This window comes from Tachyglossus aculeatus, chromosome 26 (assembly GCF_015852505.1).
Source record: "Tachyglossus aculeatus isolate mTacAcu1 chromosome 26, mTacAcu1.pri, whole genome shotgun sequence".
Classification (NCBI taxonomy): Eukaryota; Metazoa; Chordata; class Mammalia; order Monotremata; family Tachyglossidae; genus Tachyglossus; species Tachyglossus aculeatus.
Window position 1 is genome coordinate 5737144 of NC_052091.1, and position 16934 is coordinate 5754077.

Genomic DNA, 16934 nt, shown 5'->3' on the forward strand with positions numbered 1-16934 from the left:
TCTCCCCCCTCCCCCACTGCCCCTCTTCCACCTGGTCCTGCCCCCTCCCTCCACCCTACTTCTCTGGGGCAGCAAAGAGGAGCCCCCAGTGGATTAGGGGGAGCTCCCCCATCCCCTGGCACCCCCAGCCACCCCACCGGCCTGCAAGGGACCCAGGAGCCTCGGCCATCAGTCCCACTTGGATCCGTGAGTCCCTCTGCGCCTCGAAGGGTGGGGGGTTGAAGTTGGTGGAGGTTGGGAGGATTTCCAATTGGGGGCAGCAAGGGGGAGGGCGGGGACTGGGCCCTCCAGGGTCTCCCACCCCCAAGGCCAACCTGGGCAGAGGAGGCTGGATGGGCAGGTGGAGGAGACAGGCTCGGGCCCCCTTCGGGTGGCCCCGGCTCCCTGGCTCTTCCTGCTTCTCCCCTCACCCCAAGCCTGACCAACAGTCCAGTCTGGCCGAGGCCCACTGTCTTTCCACCTTTCCGCCCTCTCCCACATCCCTTCCCTTCCCCCAACCCCATCACCCCCTTCTCGCCTCTTTCCCGACAGCCTGCTCCTCCGTCTCCTCATCTTTCCTTCCGTCTTTCTGTCCCCCACCCACCCGACCCCTCCGACCTTTCCCAACTTGTTTTCGCTCTTTCCAAAGGGCTTTCTCATTTCCCACCTTATCTGTTTCTTAGTTGGCACCTCCTCGGCGGCCCTCTCTGTCTCTCTCGACTCCTCTGCCTCTCTTGATACTGTTTTCCCGGTTCGCTTCTCTGGTTCTGCCTCTACCCATCACCCCAACTCTCACCTTCTTCCCCTTATCTCTCCAAGAGTCCCTGGCTCTTTGTGTTTCCATGTGTCTCTGGATCTCTGAATCTCTGCCTTGCATGGTCTCTTTATATTGTGTTTCTCTGGGTGACTGGTTTCCTCTCTGAGCTTCATCGTCTCTCTCTGTGTTTCTTGGTGTCTCAGTGTTTCAGTGTCTCTGACCATTGTGACTCAGGGGTCTTCGGGTTACCCAGTGTCTCTTTCAATTTCAGATGAATTTTCTCCCTCTTCTTCTTTCCTTGTGTCCTCTGTGTGTGTGTGTGTGATTGTGTATGCGCGTGCGCATACGCCTGCGTGTGTGTAGCATGCTTCAAGGCATGTATATCCTGGTGACTGTTTTGACATGTGTTTTGTATCTCATGCTACAGGTGTGTATCTCTGGATAAATGTTGTGTGTATGTGTGTATCTCATGCTGCAGGTGTGTATTTCTGGGTGAATGTTTTGTGCGTGTGTGTGTGTATCTCATGCTGCAGGTGTATATCTCCAGGAGAATGTTTTGAGTGTGTGTGTGTATACATCATGCTGCAAGTGTGTATCTCCAGGGGAATGTTGTGTGTGTGTGTGTGTGTGTGTGTGTGTGTGTGTATCTCATGCTGCAGGTTGTATCTCCAGGTGAATGTTGTATGTGTATCTCATGCTGCAAGTGTGTATCTCTAGGTGAACGTGGTGTGTTGTGTGTGTGTGTGCATCTCATGCTGCAGGTTGTATCTCTGGGTGAATGTTGTACGTGTATCTCATGTGTATCTCTGGGTGAACGTGGTGTGTTGTGTGTGCATGTGTATCCATTGCAGCAGGTGTGTGTCTCCAGGTGTCCGTGGCTTCACAGGTGCTTGTGTCAAAGTGTACAGTTCTATGCTTCTCTCTCGCTTTCTTTGGGTTCCAGTCTTTTCTCTGTCTCTATCTCTCTTTAGGGAATCTGACCCTCAGTGTCTCTGGTCTGCCTCTCTGTCTCTGGGTGCCCGTGTGTCTCCCTGCCCATATCTCGCTGAATTTCTCTCCCTATTTTCTCCCTCTTTGGACTCCTTGTATCTCTTTCGGTCTCCCTCCCTCCCTGGCTCTTTCTGTCTCCCTTCCCTTGGCCTCTGTCTCTGACTCATTCTTTTCTCTATCACCTTCCCATCTTTCCCCCTACCTCAGCATCTCACTTGTCTCACTTCCTGTCTCTCACTTCTCTCCATCTCTTTTTCACATTCTCCCTCTGCATCGCTATTTCTCTTCCTTCCCATTCCTTTTGATGTCAGTCTCTCCTGCGTGCTGAAATTCTTTGGCCCCGTCTTTCCTCCCTTTCCGAATAATAACGATCATTATGGTATATTAAGCGCTTAGCAGGTGCCAGGCACTGTACTAAGCAATGGAGTGGCTACAAGCAAATCGGGTTGGACACAGTCCCTGACCCACAGGGGGCTCACGGTCCCCATTTTACAGATGAGGTAACTGAGGCACAGAGAAATGAAGGGACTTACCCAAGGACACACAGCAGACAAGTGGCAGAGCAGGGATTAGAACCCAGGTTCTTCCACTTCCCAGGCCCGTGTTCTGTCCACTAAGCCCCACTGCTTCCTCTCTCTCTCTCCTCTCTCTCTGTCTCTTTCATCTCTCTCTGTCTCTCAGTATCCTGTACACACTCTGAGACTGTAGGACTTCTCCTGTGACTCTCTCTCCCCCACTGACTCTGTCTGTCCGTGTCTGTCTCTCTCTACCTCTTTCTACACCTCTTTTTCTCTGTGCATGCGGGCAGACGTGTTTAGCTGTATGTATCTCCGCTTTTCGGTGTCATTGTCTCTTTGTGAAGCTCTCTGTGTGTCTCTTCGAGTGGCTCTCTGAGACTGTCTCCCTCAATGTCTCTCAATTGGCTTCCAGATTTTACATTCCGTGTAACGATAATAAAAATAATAGCAATAATAATGATTTTTGTTAAGCACTTACTCTGTTCCAAGCACTGTGCTAAGTGCTGGGATAGGCACAATCCCTGTTATACGTGGGGCTCGCAGTCTAAGGATGCGCGTGCCTGTGCGTCTGTGAATTTGTGCGTCTGGGTCTAAAGTGGGTGTTGTGTCTTTCTTCCACAACATGGTGCCAACGGTGAGGTTCAGCGACATTATTTACTGAGGGTCCACTTCTCCAGACCCTGGAAAAATTTTCAGAAGAAGGACAAAGACAAGGTCCCTGCCCTCAAGGGACTTACGATCTCTAATAAAAATAATAATCATAGGAACGGCGGTAATAACACTAATAGCAATAATGATGCCTTTTTTTCCAAGTTGCGCTTACGTCAATTACCTCTCTTTGTCCTCACAACACCCCCATGAGTTAGAGAGAGGGGAAGTAGTTATTATCCCCACTTAACAGATGAAGAAAACAAGACATAGGGAGATTAATTGACTCACCCAAGGTCACACAAAAGATTCATGGCAGCGGTGTTCCTTACTATGTCTTTGGAGCTCTCTGCTCCTCTCTGTAACCCTGACTCCTTACGCATCTCTACCTTTCCATATTTCTGTGCATAGCTACCTCTCCGGGTGTCTCTCCATGTCTCTCATCTATCTCTTTCCATCTTTCTCTGCATCTCCGCATCGCTGCCTCGCTCTCCCGGTATTTGTCTGTGTGTATGTAGGAGAGAGGCTGTTACCTCTCTCTGCTTTTTTTTGTATTTGTTTCACTGCCGTCTCCCCAAGAGTTCTTATACTAATACAAAAAAAATGGTATTTATTAAGTGTTTACCATGCGCCAAGCACTGTGTTCGATGCTGGGGGAAGATACTAGATCATCTTACCCGACACAGAATCTGTCCCAAGCAGGGCTCGTAGCCTAAGGGGGAGAGACTCATATTTTATCTCCATTGTACAGATGAGGAAATTGAGTCCCAGAGAAGTTAAATGACTGGCCCGAGGTCTCGCACCTGGCATGCGGCAGAGCTGGAACTAGAATCCGGGTCTCTGACTCGCGGTTCTGTGCTCTTTCTACTAGACTACACTGCCTCCCCTATGTGTGTGTGTAAGTGTGTGTGTTTTCCCTCACATTCATTGATTCAATTGTATTTATTCATTCAATCGTATTTATTGAGCGCTTATTGTGTGCAGAGCACTGTACTAAGCACTTGGGAGAGAACAATACAACAATGAACAGACACATCCCCTGCCCACAGGGAGCTTACCCTTAGCCTTCTTCTCCCAGGGGCACCTCAGTCCTTATATCGGGGAGCAGTGACTGAGTTCTTAAGTCCCCACTCCGTACCCAACTCCCGGGAGGTTTCTCAGTCCCATGTCCGTCCGACTCCTTCCCCCTCTTCTCCCACCTTCTCCCCTCTCTGAATCCCTCTCCCCTTATCTCCATTTTCCTCTCTCCCCCACATGCCACCCTCCTCTTAGACTTTTGTTTTCTCGCTCAGTCTTTTCCTTGTGGCCTTTCCTCTGGATCTTCCTGTCTTTTCTCTCCATCTCTCGCCGGGGTTTTCTGCCTTTCTCCATCCCTCTCTCCATTCTCCTGCCTTTCATTCCATCCTTCTTCCGCCCCTCTCCATCTCACCATCTCCCATTCCGCACTCTCTCTCCCCTTGCAAAGCCCCTCGCCCAGTCCCCCAAATCCACTCATCCTATCCCCCAGGCTGATGGGATTGTGGGAGAAAGATGGGACGTCTAGGACTGGGAGAAGGGTGGTGAGGGCCGGCATGGGGTTGCCTAGCAACACTCGCATCCTCTCCAGCCGTTTCCACGTTACTTAGCAACTGCTGCCTGCCCAGAGACAGGGGCGGGTCCTGGCTGCAGTGTTGTTGGTCGTATCTCAGTAGGCCTGGGACCTGTCCCCCCTCCGGCCCCCGGGTTCCTCCGACGATGTCCCGGGGGCTGGAGCGTCCCTCCGTGCCCCCCGACTGTAGCAGGGTCTTCAGGTGTGGGATCTCCTCCGAGGAGTATCCCTGAGGCCGGCCATCCGCCCCCCCCCCCCGCAAGTGTCCCCACCTTCCCCATGCCACCTTTACTTTGCCCCTCTGCCCCACATTCTTCTCCCACCTATCTTCCAGTCCCCAACTCTTCCACCAGCCCCCCAGTTTTCCTCCACTTCCCCTTTCGCTCTGGCTCCAACTCTCCCCTGACCAACACCGATCTTTCCCTTAGGCCCCGGCACCCAGGTCTGCAGTCCCCCCTCTAGCCTCCGATCATCCCCCAGACCGGATTCCCCTCCACCCCCTGGTATCCTCGGGCCCAGTGCGAGGAATTTGGGGTTCTCCTTGCAGGTGGCGTGTGGGGGGCCGCGGGCAGCAGCATCTCCATGAGGAGGGGAGGAAGATGCCAGCTGAGCTGCTGCTGCTGCTGATTGTTGCTTTTGCCCGCCCAGGCCGCCCTGTGCTCTCCTCCCTGCGCATGGGTGAGTCCCCCGGCCTCTCCGCCCCCCGAGTTTTCCTTACTCTCCGAGTACACAGGCCTCCTATGATCCCCGGCCCCACTTCAAGCCTCTCTTCCATTACCTTTGGTTTTCTCGCCCTTCCCAGAACCCTGGTGTTGAATAAGAACCGTGGGACCGGCTAAACGTTACTTTGTGCCGAGCACTATGCTAAGCTCTGGGGTAGAGACACCGGAAACAGATGGGACACAGTCCCTGTCCCATAGAGAACTCACAATCTAGAGGGGGAGAGAGAATAGGTATTTTTATTTTAGTTTTTTTTTTAATGGTATTTAATAATAACTGTGGTACTTGTTAAATGCTTACTAAATTCCAGGCACTGTACTGAGTGCTGAGGTAGATACAAGGTGATTGGGTTGGGCACAGTCCCTGTCCCATATGGGGGTGACAGTCTTAATCCTCATTTTACAGATGAGGTAACTGAGGCCCAGAGAAGTTAAGTGACTTGCCCAAGATCATTCATTCATTCATTCATTCAATCATATTTATTATGTGCTTATTGTGTGCAGAGCACTTTACTGAGTGCTTGGAAAAGTACAATACAACAATAAACAGTGACATTCCCCGCCCCCTACGGGCTCACAATCTGGGGTAGGGGGAGACAGACATCAATACAAATAAATAAAATTACAGATATATACAGAAATGCACACAGCAGTCTAGTCGTGGAGGCGGGATTAGAACCCAGTTCCTTCTGACATAATAAATTAAGCACTTATTATGTATCAAGCACTGTACTAAGCTCGGGGGTAGATGCACTGGATACAGATGGGTAGTAATCCCTGTCCCACAGGAAGCTCACAGTCTAGAGGGGGAGAGAGAACAGATATTTTTATTTTGTTAATGGTATTTCTTAAAGACTTGTTATGGGACATCTAGAGAGGATGCACGTTAATCGGGTTGTCCCCAGTCCCTGTCCCACATGGGGTTCACAGACTAAGTAGGAGGGAGAACAGATGACAAATCCCCATTTCACAGTTGAGGAAACTGAGGCCCAGAGAAGTGAAATGACTCACCCAAGGTCACACAGCAGGAGAGTGGCGGAGCTGGGATCCGAACCCAGGTTTCCCGATTCCCAGGCCCAAGCTCTTTCCTCTAGGCCACACTGCTTCTCAATAGTCCCCCAGTCCCCCTTCTGGGATAATAGAAGCAGCGTGGCTCAGTGGAAAGCGCCCGGGTTTGGGAGTCAGAAGTCATGGGTTCTAATCCCAGCTCCGCCACTTGTCAGCTGTGTGACTTTGGGCAAGTCACTTCACTTCTCTGGGCCTCAGTTGCCTCATCTGTCAAATGGGGATGAAGACTGAGCCCCCTTGGGACAACCTGATTACTTTGTATCTACCCCAGTGCTTAGAACAGTGCGTGGCACATAGTAAGCACTTAACAAATGCCATCAGTCAATCAATCAATCAATCGCATTTATTGAGCGCTTACTGTGTGCAGAGCACTGTACTAAGCACTTGGGAAATACAAGTTGGCAACATATAGAGACGGTCCCTACCCAACAGTGGGCTCACAGTCTAGAGCCCACAGTCTAGTCATTATTATTATTGTTTGTACATATTTATTACCCTATTTATTTATTTATTTTACTTGTACCTATCTATTCTATTTATTTTATTTTGTTAGTATGTTTGGTTTGGTTCTCTGTCTCCCCCTTCTAGACTGTGAGCCCACTGTTGGGTAGGGACTGTCTCTATATGTTGCCAGCTTGTACTCCCCAAGCACTTAGTACAGTGCTCTGCACGCAGTAAGCGCTCAATAAATACGATTGATTGATTGATTGATTTGTAAGTGCTTAACAAATACCAATATAACACTAGTAATGATGGCATTTGTTAAGCGCATACTATGTGCCAAGCACTGTTCTAAGCACTGGGGGAAGATACAAGCTAATCAGGTTGGGCACAGCCCCTGTCCCACATGGGGCTCACGGTCTTAATCCCCATTTTACAGATGAGGAAACCGGGGCCCGGAGAAGCGAAATGACTTGCTCAGGGTCACACGGCAGACAAGTGGCAGAGCTGGGATTTGAACTCAGGTCCTTCTGACTCCCAGGCCTGGGCTCTATCCGCTAGGCCAAGATGTTTCCTACTAGGCCACGCCGCTTCTGTGTCCCCTCCGGCCCGCCCCCCGGCCCCCCGGGGGACCGGCTCTCTCCCCTCCGACGACGAGGTGTCCTGATTTTCCCGCTTCCGATCTCCCAGCTGCGATCCTGGACGATCAGACGGTGTGCGGCCGTGGGGAACGGCTGGCCCTGGCCCTGGCCCGAGAGCAGATCAACGGGATCATCGAGGTGCCGGCCAAGGCCCGGGTGGAGGTGGACATATTTGAGCTGCAGCGGGACAGCCAGTACGAGACCACAGACACCAGTGAGTGGGATCGGGAAGACGGGAGGCTCCGGGGGTCTGGGCACGGGGGGGGGAAGAGACAGGGGAAGTGGTGGTCCCCTCTAGACTAGACTGTCTAGACTGTCAGCTCCTGGTGGGCAGGGAATGCATCCGTTGGTTTATTGTTGTATTGTCCTCTCCCAAGCGCTTAATACAGTGCTCTGCACACGGTAAGCGTTCAATAAATACCATCGATTGAGGGATTGATCAATCAATCAATCAGTCGTATTTATTGAGCGCTTACTGTGTGCAGAGCACTGGACTAAGCGCTTGGGAAGTCCAAGTTGGCAACATCTAGAGACGGTCCCTACCCAACAGTGGGCTCACAGTCTTACAAGGAGGAGACAGAGAACAAAACCAAACATACTAACAAAATAAAATAAATAGAATAGATATGTACAAGCAAAATAAATAAATAAATAAATTTGATGACATGAGATGGAGAAGTCTAGTACTGGGAAGTAGCACTGAGCAAACCCAAGGATCCTGATTCCCTCAGTACCCCCTTTCCCTCCCACCCATCTCTGCCTCAGTTTCCCATCCTCACTTGAGGATGATTATGGATGATTGGATGATTAGGATGATTTGTTAAGGGCTGACTATGGGCCAAGTACTGTACTAAGCACTGGGGTAGATACAAGAAACAGTGTGGCTTAGTGGAAACAGCAGTGGGCTTGGGAGTCACAGGATGTGGGTTCTAATCCCTACTCTGCCAAACTTCTCTGGGCCTCAGTTACGTCATCTGGAAAATGGGGATTAAGATGGTGAGCCCCATGTGGGACAACCTGATTACCTTGTATTTCCCCCAGCGCTTAGAACAGTGCTCGGCACATTGTAGGTGCTTAACAAATACCAAATTTATTAAAATTATTATTCTCTGGGCCTCAGTTATCTCATCTGTAAAATGGGGATTAACACTGTGAGCCCCATGTGGGACAACCTGATGACCTTGTATCTATCCCAGTGCTTAAAACAGTGCTTGGCACATAGTTAGCGCTTAACAAATACCATAATTATTTTTATTATAAGGTAATCTGGCCGGATGCAGTCCCAAATGGGGCTCCCGGTCCTATCAGTGATATTTATTGAGCGTTTACCGGGTGCAGAGCACTGTACTAAGCGCTTGGGAGAGTATAACCCAGAAGAGTCAGTAGACAAGATGCCTACCCACAAAGAGCTTACAGTCTAGAAGGGAAGGGAGAATAGATATTGAAGCCCCGTTTTACACATGAGGAAACTGAGGAACAGCAAAGTAACTTACCCAAGGTCACCCAGCAGGCAAGAGGTGAGGCCAGGATTAGAACCCAGGTCTCCTGATTCCTGGTCCCATGCTCTCTCCACTAGTCCATGCTGCTTCCCTCTTTCTCTTTCTCTATTTTTCTCTCTCTTTCTCTCTCCCCTTCCCTCCACTGACCTCAATTTCTCTTTATTCCTCTCTCACTCTCTCTTTCTCTCTAAATTCAATTTAATTCAGTCATCATCATCATCATCAATCGTATTTATTGAGCGCTTACTGTGTGCACAGCACTGTACTAAGTGCTTGGGAAGTACAAATTGGCAACATATAGAGACAGTCCCTACCCAAGAGTGGGCTCACAGTCTAAAGTCATATTTATTGAGCACTTACCAAGTGCAAAGCACTGTGCTGAGCGTTCAGGAGAGTACAGTATAACAGTCAACAGACACTGCCCGCAACGAGCTTACCCCCTCCCTCCCTCTCTTCCTCCGCAGAGGGTCTCTTTTCCCCTCTCTTGAGCTGGTGTCCAACTCTGTCACTCTTGGCCTCTCTGGTTCACCCCCTCCATGTCCCCTGAGGGGTAAAAGGACCAGGGTTAGCGGACAGGGAGGGTGGGCATGACAGAACATGCCACTGGTTGTCTGAGGTTCAGTTTCTTCTCCCTCAATCAGTGGTATTTACTGAGCGCTTACTGCGTGTAGAGCCCTGGGCTAAGCTCTTGGGAGAGTAAACTAGATCAGAGTGGATAGCCACGTACCTGGGTCATGAGGAGCTTACAGTCTAGAGGACATACTGCCTCCCTCAATCAATCGATCAATCGATGGTACTTATTGAGCGCTTAATGTGTGCAGGGCACTGTACTAAGCGCTTGAGAGAGGACAACACAACAATATAATAGACACATTCCCTGCCCACAACATGCGTACTCCCCACATGGCAGGCCCTCGTCCCAGAGAGGAGTTCAGTTGGCACTTGTCAGCTGTGTGACCCTGGGCGAGTCACTTAACTTCTCTGTGCCTCAGTTCCCTCATCTGTAAAATGGGGATTAAGACTGGGAGCCCCACGTGGGACAACCTGATCACCTTGTATCCCCCGCCCCCAGCGCTTAACAAATGCCATTATTATTATAGTCAGTCGGATCTATTGAGTGCTTACTGTGTTCAGAGCACTGTACTAAGGTCTCGGAAGAGTACAGAATAACAACTAACAGACACCGTCCTGGCGAAGCAGCATGGGTTAGTGGATAGAGTCCGGGCCTGGGAATCAGAAGGACCAGGGTTCTAATCCCACCTCCGCCACTCATCTTCTGTGTGACTTTGGGCGAGTCCCTTCACTTCTCTGGGTCTCAGTTTCCTCATCCGTAAAATGGGGATTAAGAGTGGACGCCCCTTGGGGAGCAGGGACTGTGTCCAACCAGATGAACTTGTATCTACCCCTGCTCTTAGAACAGTGCTTGGCACATAATAAGCACTTAATAAGTACCATAATTATCATTATTATTACTGTGTGTATCGGGAAGCAGCACGGTAATAATAATCATAATAATAATGATGGCATTTATGAAGCGCTTACTGTGTGCAAAGCACTGTTCTAAGCCCTGGGGAGGTTACAAGGTGATCAGGTCGTCCCTTTTGGGGGGCTCACAGTCTTAATCCCCAGTTTACAGATGAAGTAACTGAGGCACAGAGAAGTGAAGTGACTCGCCCAAAGTCACGCAGCTGACAATTGGCGGAGCCGGGGTTTGAACCCATGACCTCTGACTCCATGAGGATTAAGAGTGGGAGCCCTATGGGGGACAGGGATTGTGTCCAACTTGATTTGCTTGTGACCACTCCAGCGGTTAGTGCAGTTTCTGGCACATAGTAAGTGCTTAAAAAAATACCACGATTATGATTATTATGGCCCTTTCTAACCTTCTGGTCTGTTCTCCCTCCTCCGCCACCTCCTCTTCCTCCTCCTCCTCCCCCTCCCCGTGGCAGTGTGCCAGATTCTGCCCAAGGGAGCCGTGTCCGTCCTCGGCCCCTCGTCCAGCCCAGCGTCGGCCTCCACTGTCAGCCACATCTGTGGGGAGAAGGAGGTAACGGGGCCCCGGGGCCGCCAGAACCCCCGGGGCAGGGGAGAGGAAGGGGCCGAAAGGCTGAGGGTGGACCCCGGGGGGGAAGGGGTCTTCGCGAGCGAGGCTGGCTGGGGTCTCCGAGGTGTCTTTGGCCCCTTCGCAGATTCCCCACGTGAAGGTGGGCCCCGAGGAGACCCCCAAGCTGCAGTACCTCCGCTTTGCGTCGGTCAGCTTGTACCCCAGCAACGAAGACGTCAGCCTGGCTGTTTCCCGCATCCTCAAATCCTTCAACTACCCCTCGGCCAGCCTCATCTGTGCCAAAGCTGAGTGTAAGCATGGAAGTTTGGGCTGGTGGAGGGGTGGTCCGGATCCCCTCCTCACCCCCCATCCCCTGCCGCTCCTCTCTCGGCTTTTGCACGGCCTGTCCCACACCCCCCGACTTCCCCCGCACCCTGGGCTCCCCGTTCCTCTTGTGGGGCGTCCCCCACTGGACCTGCCTCCCAGGTAATAATAATAATAATGATGGTATTTGTTAAGCACTTACTATGTGCAAAGCACTGTTCTAAGCGCTGGGGAGGTTACAGGGTGATCAGGTTGTCCCACGGGGGGCTCCCAGTTTTAATCCCCATTTGACAGATGAGGTAACTGAGGCACAGAGCAGTTAAGTGACTGGCCCAAAGTCACACTGCTGACAGTTGGCGGAGTAGAGATTTGAACCCATGACCTCTGACTCCAAAGCCCGGGCCAGGGAGTCAGAATGTCATGGGTTCTAATCCCGGCTTCGCCACTTGTCTTCTGTGTGACCTTGGGCAAGTCATTTCACTTCCCTGGGCTTCTGTTCCCTCATCTGTAAAATGGGGCTTGAGACCGTGAGCCCCACGTGGGACAGGGACCACATCCACCCCGATTTGCCTGTATCTATCCAGCGCTTAGAACAGTGCCTGGCACATAGTAAGCACTTAAAAAATACCGTTCTTATTATCATTATTATCCAGTCTTCCGGGAACCCAGCCGGCTCTCCCTTCCAATCCCTGGCACCTTTTCCGAGGCCCAGGTTTCCTGCCTCCCTCCCCCATCCTCTCGGTGTTTTCCCTCCCACCGCTCCCCACCCCCTGTGCCTGCCTCTTGCAGGACGGTGACTCTGGACCCCCACCCCCTGCCCCCCCAGGCCTGCTGAGATTGGAGGAGCTGGTGCGTGGCTTCCTCATCTCCAAGGAGACGCTTTCCGTGCGGATGTTGGACGAGAGCCGGGACCCAACGCCGCTGCTGAAGGAGATCCGCGACGACAAAGTGTCCACTATCATCATTGACGCCAACGCCTCCATCTCTCACCTCATCCTCCGCAAGGTACCCCGCCTCGACCTCTGACCCCCACCCTCCGACACCCTCCCCTGGCCCGGCCCGGCCTCCCTCCCTCTCGGCCCCGCGGCCCGGCCAACGTGGCCTGTGACTACAGCGACTCTCTATTCTGCTTTCACCAGAGCAGTCCTCATTTGCTATTTGTCTCCGGATCCCAGAAACGTCTCTGGAATCCATCAATCAATCAATGGATTCTTTTGAAGAAAATAGCATTTGTTAAGTGCTTTCAATGGGTCAAGCACTGCTGTAGATACCGAGGTAGATACAAGGTTGGACAAGTCCGAGGCACATCTAATAATAATAATAGCAATGATGGTTGTGGTATTTGTTAAGCGCTTACTATGTGCCAGGTACTGTACTAAGCACTGGGGTAGATACAAGATAATAGGGTTGGATAGAGTCCCTGTCCCACGTAGAGCTCACAGTCTTAATCCCCATTTTACAGATGAGGCACAGAGAAGTGAAATGACTTGCTCAAGGTCACACATCGGGCAAGTGGTGAAGCCAGGATTAGAACCTAGGTCCTTCTGACTCCCAAGTCCATGTTCTATCCAGGCAATCTCCACCAAGAGGCCTTCCCTGACTAGGCCCTCATTTCCCCTTCTCCCACTCCCTTCTGCATCACCCTTGCACTTGGATTTTTACCCTTTCCACACCCCTCTCTCAGCCCCAGAGCACTATGTCCCTATCCTTCATTTATTTATTTATATTAATATCCATCTCCCACTCTAGACCGTATCTACTGACTCTGTTTTAGTGTACGCTGTCAAGCTCTTAGTACGGTGCTTGGCACACAGTAAGCACTCAATAAATACCATCAATTGATTGGTTCCCAGATATGACTCACAGTCTAAATCGGAGGGAGGAGGACTTAATCCCCGTTTTACAGGTGAGGTAACTGAGGCCCTGAGAAGTGAAGTGACTTGCCCAAGGTCACACAGCAGACAAGTGGCAAAGCTGGGATTAGAACCCAGGTCCTCTGACTCCCAAGCCCACGCTCCTTCCACTTAGGCCATGCTGTTTCTTGAACACTTATTGAGTGCTTACTGTGAACAGAGCATTGTACTCCACCCTTGGAAGAGTACAGTACAACAGAGTTGGTAGCTATGTTCCCTGCCACAAGAACCAGAAGTCCCCGAGTGTCTGGAAGATCCCCAAGTTTGGAAGCTGTCCACCTGTTCCAAGTCCAGAGAAAATTGGTTCTGGGAGTTGAAGCACCAGAAACACTCATTTGTGCTTCAGGGAGAGTTTTTTCCTCTGTTTTCCTTTTTCGATATTATTTATTGAATGCTCACTACATAGATTATCATTATTATTATTATTGTTACATTTGTTACGCACTTACTCCTTGTCAAGCACCATTCCAAGCGCTGGAGTAGATACAAATTAATCAGATCAGACACAGTCCCTGTCCCACATGGAGCTCACAGTCTAAACAGGAGAGAGAACATTCACTGGATCCCCATTTTACAGATGAGGAAACTGAACCCCAGAGAAGAGAAGTGACTTTCCGGAGGCAGGCGACTGGCAGGGCTGAGTTTAGAACCCAGGTCCTCTGAGTCCCAGGCTTTTTCCACAAGGCCACACTGCTTCTTCCCTGTCCTGTAGGAAGCCGTTGGGAGAGTACAGTAGAGTTTAGTAGACGCCACCCCTGCCCTCAAGGAGCCTCTAATCTGGCCTGAAGAGAGAGACTTTAAAATAATTTACAGATGGGGGAGAGATAGAGTGTATAAAGTATGTAACAAGCACCTGTTCTACTTCCCACTTAATAATGATAATAATAATGATGGCATTTATTAAGCGCTTACTATGTGCAAAGCACTGTTCTAAGCACTGGGGAGGTTACAAGGTGATCAGGTTGTCCCACGGGGGGCTCACAGTTTTAATCCCCATTTTCCAGATGAGGTAACTGAGGCCCAGAGAAGTTAAGTTAAAGTCACACAGCTGACAATTGGCGGAGTCGGGGTTTGAACCCATGACCTCTGACTCCAAAGCCCATGCTCTTTCCACTGAGCCACGCTGCTGTGAGCCCCATGCGGGACAGAGACTGTGTCCAACCTAACTGACTTTCATTCATTCATTCATTCAATGTATTTATTGAGCGCTTACTGTGTGCAGAACACTGTACTAAGCACTTGGGAAGTACAAGTTGGCGACATATAGAGACGGTCCCTACCCAACAAGGGGCTCACAGTCTAGAAGGGGGAGACAGACAACAAAACAAAGCACGTGGACAGGTATCAAGTCATCAGAATAAATAGAATTAAAGTTAAATGCACATCATTAACAAAAGAAATAGAATAGTAAATATGTACAAGTAAAATAAATCTGTACAAGCATATATACAGGTTCTGTGGGGAGGGGAAGGAGGTAGGGCCGGGGGAGGTGGGGAGGAGGAGAGGAAAAAGGGGGCTCAGTCTGGGAAGACTTGTACATTCCCCATTGCTTAGAACATCATATGACACACAGTAAGCAATTAACAAGTACTATCAAACAAACAGTTGTCAAGGGAATTGGGGTCAGGACCACCAAGAGGCAACCCAGAGCCCGAAAATCTTCAGGTACCCTCCAGTCTCCACCCGTCCCAGAGGAGGTGATGGGAACCCCAGGAATGACAAACCCTTTCCTGCTGAGGGGGCCGGGGTTGAGGCCGGGGTTGCCACAGGACAGAGAATCCTCAGGGCGATCCCACTCCCCCGGCAGTGACGGTCCCGGTTTGGACTAAAAATTCTGATCACTCTCCCAGGTCCCTCCTCATCCTGGGTTCCTCCAGGCCAGGAGACACTTACCTCCTAGGGAAAGGGTGGCCCCCTCAACTCAAGCCACCCCTCCTGTGAAAGAACGGCAAATGGAGGCCAAAGAGAGACAGGGGGACACTTGTCCGGTGTGCCCCAGTTTCCCCTCTTGAATGCCTCTGGATGTGTCTGTTGTGAGGGGCGTCATGTCTCTCTGGCTGCGTGTCTCTCGGATTGTATCTGCGGATGGCCGTGGGTGACTCTCCGTCTTGGTGTGCGTCTCTCCCGTGTCCCTTCTCACATTCAGGCTTCAGAACTGGGGATGACTTCGGCGTTTTATAAATACATCCTCACCACCATGGTAAGTCCCTCTTTGGTTCCTCCAACTTCATTGCCTCAGATCTAGTCCTGGCTTTCTTTCTCCATCTGCTCCCTCTTCCATCTTTTTCTTCTCTGTTTCTCTTATTCCCTCTTGCTTCCCACCTCCCCTAATCCGCCTCTTTTTTTTTGTGGTATCTGTTAAGCGCTTACCGTGTGTCAAGCACTGTTCTAAGCGCTGGGGTAGATACAAATTCGTCAGGCCGATATGGGGCTCACAATCTAAGCTGAGGGGAAAACAGGTATTGAATCCTCCTTTTGCTTGTGAGGAAACTGAGGCACAGAGAAGTGAAGCGACTTGTCTAAAGTCACACAGCAGGCTGGGGTCAGAACCAAGGTCCTCTGGCTCCCTTATCCACCAAGTCACGCTGCTTCTCAGTTTCACTCTCCATTCTGCTCACTCCTTTGCGGTTCCCATCACAGCTGTGTTCCTCCCCTCCTTGCATCCCGCAATGGTCCGGTCCCATCTTCCCCACACCTCTGTCCCTCCCCATTGTGTGTCTCCCAGTGGTTTAGTCCCCATTGTCCCCCCAGCTCTGTCCCTCCCTGTGCTGGGTCCCCCAGTGGTTTAATTCCCACCTTCCCCTCATTCATTCACTCATTCAGTCATATTTATTGAGCGCTTACTGTGTGTAGAGCACTGTACTAAGCGCTTGGGAAGTACAAGTTGGCAACATATAGAGCTGGTCCCTACCCAGCAGTGGGCTCACGGTCTAGAAGGGGGAGACAGACAACAAAACAAAACATGTGGACAGGTGTCAAGTCATCAGAACAAATAGAATTAAAGCTGAATGTGCATCATTAACAAAATAAATAGAATAGCAAGTATGTACAAGTAAAATAAATACAGTAATAAATCTGTACAAACATATAAGTAAAATGTAACATATGTAACATGTAAAATGGGGATTGAGACTGTGAGCCCCCCGTGGGACAACCTGATCAACTTGTAACCTCCCCAGCACTTAGAACAGCGCTTTGCACATAGTAAGTGGTTAATAAATACAGTTATTATTATTATTATTTTATATATGTATAGGTGCCCTCAGCTCCATTCCTCCCTACCCCACATCCCCCAATGGTTTAGTCCCCATCTTCCCCATAGCTCTGTCCCTCCCCACCCCACATCCCACAATGGTTCTGCCCCCTAAATCCATCAGTTGTATTTACTGAGCACTTACTATGTGCAGAGCACTGAACTAAGCACTGGTGAGAGGACAGTGTATTAGAGTGGCTAGATCCAATCCCCTCAGGCTAGATTCCCTCCCCTCCCATTACAGCTCAATCGCCACCCCCCGCTCCAAGTTCGCCCAAACTCTTCCTCCCGACGCTTCCGGCTCTCCCACCCCACCCCGCCATCTTTCTCCCACCCTTCTTCCTCCTCCAGGACTTCCCCATTCTGCACTTGGAGGGCATCGTGGAGGACTCATCCAACATCCTGGGATTCTCCATGTTCAACACATCTCACCCCTTCTATCTGGAGTTCGTCCGCAGCCTCAACATGTCCTGGCGGGAGAACTGCGAGGCCAGCTCCTACCCGGGCCCAGCGGTGAGAAGCGGAGCAGGGCCGAGGGGAGAGGGACGGAGG

General features: G+C 50.7%; 1 protein-coding gene across 2 annotated transcripts in view; it reads left to right on the top strand.

The window, feature by feature from the left end:
- GRIK5 (glutamate ionotropic receptor kainate type subunit 5) overlaps positions 1–16934 on the top strand; it is a 36599-nt gene continuing 19665 nt past the window's right edge. The window contains exons 1-8 of one of the 2 annotated variants that reach the window (XM_038767060.1): positions 1–186; positions 5028–5158; positions 7399–7563; positions 10798–10895; positions 11038–11203; positions 12043–12221; positions 15276–15329; positions 16734–16895. In XM_038767060.1, the coding sequence (XP_038622988.1) occupies positions 5080–5158; positions 7399–7563; positions 10798–10895; positions 11038–11203; positions 12043–12221; positions 15276–15329; positions 16734–16895 (903 nt within the window). In that variant the 5' untranslated portion in view covers positions 1–186; positions 5028–5079. Of the gene's footprint in view, positions 187–4632; positions 4683–5027; positions 5159–7398; positions 7564–10797; positions 10896–11037; positions 11204–12042; positions 12222–15275; positions 15330–16733; positions 16896–16934 lie in introns of those variants that run through there. The other variant, XM_038767061.1, reaches the window with a different exon arrangement.